Below are 4,897 nucleotides of genomic sequence, written 5' to 3'. Positions count from 1 at the left end.
CCATTCTCTTTGTTTCTTTAGTGTAGGTGACTTTGACTAATATTTCGAGCATTTTGACCCTCCGAATTAGTGCTTAATTAATGTGTTGTTAACGTTAACAAAACTCAACTACTGTAACGCTGGCAATGGACTGTCGTGTCAGTATACTTGCACTATCTTTCAGAAAAGAAATATATATATAAAGGATGCGTATAGTAATCAAAAGACCATTGGTGACTGTTTTATTAAATAAAAAAAAAAGGGACATAAATGAATGAAAATCTAAAACTATTACTTAACCAAGGCTAGAATTGGAATTTATTTATTAAAAAAAGAAAGACAAAGAAGATAAGGTCAGACTTGAAATTATATAACTTCTAAGGCTTCGTTTGAATAGAAAGAAGGCTGTGTGGGAGAGTAAACTGCAAGAAAGTAAAGGTACAAGAAAATAAATATTATATTCCCATACGCATTTGTTATCGAGAAAATGAGGAGTTCGTAGCAGTTATTAAATTTTTTATGTCTAACTAATTATTTTCCTTCAAAATCTTGCAAATTTTGCAAGACATGAAACTAAGGAAAGTTCAAGAAAGTTTTTCAATTTTGATTCGAACCAATCATCGCATGATTTAAAGGAAAAAAAAAACTAGTTTCCCTTACTTTTTCATACACTTCTTTGCAGACAAATATTACGTAATTGTTGGATTTCACAAATTTCAAGGTGCCGAGTATTTTAAGAATGGCTGGGTTTTGGGACGGTCACCATTTCTTAACGGGCCATTTTTACATTGAAGCTGGTTTTTTGGGCTGCTTCGTTTCCATACGTTTACGTGGGCTGAAGAACTGTCCAACAAAGGATCGTTGAAGACTGAAGTAGCACGGCCCAGAAGATCCTGCATGATGGACCATAGCACAGAAGGTATTGGGCCTCCCAGTCTCCCACGTTTTCCTTTGTCCTACATGCATGTGATATAAACACGCGTTGTCATTTTTTGAAATTTCTAATCTACCCTTAATTATACGACAAATTGATCGCAATCTATTCCAAAAAAACAACTCGCCACAATCAGCAGATAGTTATCCCCTTGAAATCTAATTACAAGTTTCTCAGACTAACTCTTCTACATTCTCATTTTCTTTTCATCGTGTTTTAAACACTCCATTTGGATTAGCTGTTTTTAGGGATATTTTTGAAAAATTTTACTGTAGCAGTGTATATGAAAAAATTTTATTATAAAATTTTTTTGAAATATTTGATATATTATATGGATGAGATGTTTTTTGAGTTATTGTCTATTACAATAACATTGTATTTAAAAAACTTATTTTTTGCAAAAATGGCCAATCCGAACGGAGCAATAACTTTCTCTAAAGTAGTAACTACATCGTCTTGGCTTGAGGGGAGAAATCGCACAAGCCCTGTTGCACAAAATGAAAGGTGATCTTTAGTAATATTTGATGCAATAGGATTTTAGCATGACTTAATTTTATTTTATTTTTCACTCTAAGCTACCGAATGGAAGATTAACACGGGTCTAAATGCATTTACATGGAGTCGCTTTGACTTTCTTTCTTTTAATGGAAAAAAACAAAACCCGTTGAATTTCCATTCAAACCATTTGAAGCCGAAGCCACAGTCTAGGGAAATACGAGATCGTGATTTTATCAATTCCTCGATTTGGTACAATTTTTTTCGCTTACTACAGGGGAGTGTTGGCGAAATTTGCAGCCAAGCAAGACAATAGCTTCGAGTCCGAGTCAGGTAGGGTAGCACTAGGGATCATCTTGATAAAGAAGCACATGATGTAGATCCCGGCTGCACAAGTAAATTATGCTTGTCAATTCCGTTTGGATTAAAATACAAGTTCTTTCCATGAATTTCAGGCAATATTTCTTGTCATTATGGAGCCTGCAAGCGTGATTCAACACCAGCAACAACATAATCTTAATCGGAAGAGGAAGAGGAAGAGAAGAGAAAATATCCTCCAATGGATCAGAAATGAAGACTCACCACACACGAATGTACGTTATTGCATCCGCAAAGTAGCTCCCCGTTGCAAGTGTCCACAGCTTGAAATGTCCCTCCTCCCATGCTCCTCTGCTCTCATTCATACCAGACAACAGAGTGGAAACTAGGACTGAGTTTTGTTTCTTCGATGGCCAAAGAAAAGAAGCATATTTGGATTACCTTGTAATAATCAACAGCAACGAAGTTAGCCCATCTATTAGCAGAAGCAGCATGGCACGTTTGAAGCATGTCGATTAGGTTCCCAGAGTTCTGCACGCATGCTAATGGCTTTACAGGCACTGATCTGAAGTAATTCGCCAGCACCAAGGATTTAGTGGTGTCATTTAGAGGAGATGATTCCGCCCGATTAAAACAGTCTCCTGCCTTCATTCCGTCATCCCCATCTACAGAAGTGTCATCATCCACACCATCGTCGTTTCAATCATTTACTTGTGTGACAAATCAAGAAATTAATAAGGCGCCTAGAGGGTACCATTAGGCATCAATCTTACACTGATTTTCAACCATGTAATTCCACTGGTAAGCAATGCCTTCGCTCTGCTCTTTGGAACGAACGGAAGTGAAAACCAGTAATCTCTGGTTGTTAGCTACCATATCGCTGACAAGCGGCCAGTCTGCACCATTTTGGGGCATCTTGGACACCGGAAGCCAGTACTTCATTAGCCCTGCATCTGTAAACACCTTGGTCAATCCACTAGGAGCCTGAACGTAGTCCTCTAATATCACGGTCACAATTTCGGATGGATTCGCAGATAAAAATGCTTCGATCTCCCTCAGGGTACCTATGGCTGGTTCCTGTTACGTAAAACAATGCACCTCTTTTAAGATACTGTGAAGAATATAGAGCAAACTCTGTACAATTGTTACAAATTAGAAGCAAAGAAGAATATGGTAGAATAATAAGAGAAGAAATAGTGGCTAGTAGGGTTACTCACAAAGGCGGTATAGTCATGGCATTGGCCTTTGAAAGAATGGCACAACCAAACATCTCCTTCAAAATCATACGTATCCAGCATCAGCGCTCTAACTCCATTCTGCAAGCGAGCAATCGTCCCAACTTTTAGTTACCAAAGTCAAAACAGTGGTGTTCTAAACATTAAAGATTAATGATCTAGAGATAACTTGCGTTTAACTGCTGAGTAACGTTGTCTTCCTGATTGTTGAAGGTGATTCGAGGAACTCCAGTGTGAGATGGCTCTCCCTCAATAGCAAATGAGTTATGGGTTGTCAAGAAAGCATACTTGTTGAATGGTAATGAGTTGTTCTGCGATTGAGACAAATGACATGCACTCATAATATACTAGTAATTGAATTCGAGTTTGGTTAATTATTACAACTTCAATTGTGAACGTCTTAAACCAATTTACTGTAATATAATATGACGACGACATTTATACCAATGTTTTGTTTGTCATTCAAATTTTGTCGCACATTTACAAAACAAAATACGTAATAATGTATTTTGCTGCTATTGATCAATTATACAAGACACACACACCACACACAAAAAGAAACCCTTCAGTGTCCCCCTATAGATACATTTTACGTATCTTCAACCGAGCAACAAAATCTGCAAAACCGGATCATGCATTTCGCCATTTTTATGACTTTCTATCCGAATTAAAATATTCTCTCTTCAACAAAAAGGAAAAGAAAATTTGAAAAAAAAATCCGAGATTGTGTTAGTCTGAGAGAGAGAGAGAGGAAGGGGGGGGGGGGGAGAGAGAGAGAGTAGTACCACAAGGTTGAATTGGTCGGTAGCAGTTGATCTAACGCATCTAGACTTTGCAAGACAAGAAAAGCAATAAAGTCCTGCTCCACAATCTGCGTCCGACGAGCATTCATCGAGGAACTGCATTCAAATTCGGACATCATCCATCAGGAGCAAGTGTAACTTATACATCAACCTCCCATTCAATCCCACCTCTGACTAACGAGAATCAATCAGAAGAGAAAGAAGACTAATCAATCACCTTGCACGTTCCATTGGAGCAAGCTGCGTTGGCAACCTCGATCATCAACACCGAAAATACCATCAAACCAAATACTCTCCGAAAGACCGCCATAGAGACAAAGTGAACAGAACCGATCGATTATCCCGAGGTTTCACGAATTAAGATTGTTCTAAGGGAATTCTAGACAGCTCCCCTTGTACTTAATGTTGATGTTTGTGTCTCGGTAGGATGAGGAAACTTTCATTTAGGACAGTACTCTACTGGGGAACACACACACACACACATATATAACAAGGGCATGTGCATAATAAAATAAGATAAGGACATGGTATGAAGTAGTGTACGCTTTATAGTAAGCAAAACAACAGCCAAAAGGTAACGCAGTTTCTGTTCGGCTCCAACCCTCTCAAGATTTGGTATTTAAGGTAGAAATATATTATTGTCATTTGAAGGCGTCAACATACAATTGAATGCAACGCGACGTGTTTGGAAGGTTGAAATCCTCGTATTTGGAAGCTAGTGGAATTGCGCTACTGTGTGAGTGCGTGACAACTTTGGTTTACCAGAATGGATTAATCGATTTAAGCGCTCCGTTTGGGAAGAAATTGATGTGCGAAAGATACAGGCAGGGAATAGGACGATTGCATGTTCAATGCTTTAAACTCTGAGAACGAAGTATTGGGGGCGGAACCGCAAAAGAAAGTGATTGATAGAATATGCTGTAAGAATTAGTCTTGACCACTGCAGTAGTTGGTTGATCTGCAAAGCAGATATTTTAATTATAGCAGATTTTTTTCATCAAAAAAATCGAAAGGGACTTGAATTAATACAGCAAAGATGCTTTGATTCTTCGGAATATATTACGTAGTTGAACAAGAAAATCTTTTGAAAAAAATTAGGAAGAAGAAGAAGCAACAAAAAAAAAAAAGGGTAT

At 37.9% G+C, this 4,897-nt stretch overlaps 1 protein-coding gene across 1 annotated transcript; it reads right to left on the bottom strand.

Annotated features, from left to right (window-relative positions):
* Positions 1 to 1,564: 1,564 nt before the first annotated feature.
* Positions 1,565 to 4,444, bottom strand: LOC113702455 (PI-PLC X domain-containing protein At5g67130). The gene is made up of 8 exons (XM_027223673.2): positions 3,982 to 4,444; positions 3,747 to 3,860; positions 3,135 to 3,272; positions 2,944 to 3,042; positions 2,500 to 2,803; positions 2,168 to 2,391; positions 1,991 to 2,077; positions 1,565 to 1,795 (listed from the first exon to the last, which is right to left on the bottom strand). Exons 1-8 carry the CDS (start codon positions 4,072 to 4,074, stop codon positions 1,760 to 1,762), a joined length of 1,095 nt encoding a protein of 364 aa, XP_027079474.1. The 5' UTR covers positions 4,075 to 4,444; the 3' UTR covers positions 1,565 to 1,759.
* Positions 4,445 to 4,897: the final 453 nt, after the last annotated feature.

The sequence above is a fragment of the Coffea arabica genome, chromosome 7e (genome assembly GCF_036785885.1).
Source record: "Coffea arabica cultivar ET-39 chromosome 7e, Coffea Arabica ET-39 HiFi, whole genome shotgun sequence".
Classification (NCBI taxonomy): domain Eukaryota; kingdom Viridiplantae; phylum Streptophyta; class Magnoliopsida; order Gentianales; family Rubiaceae; genus Coffea; species Coffea arabica.
Note: the sequence above shows the minus strand (reverse complement) of the source record. Positions and strands in the feature narration are given on the sequence as shown.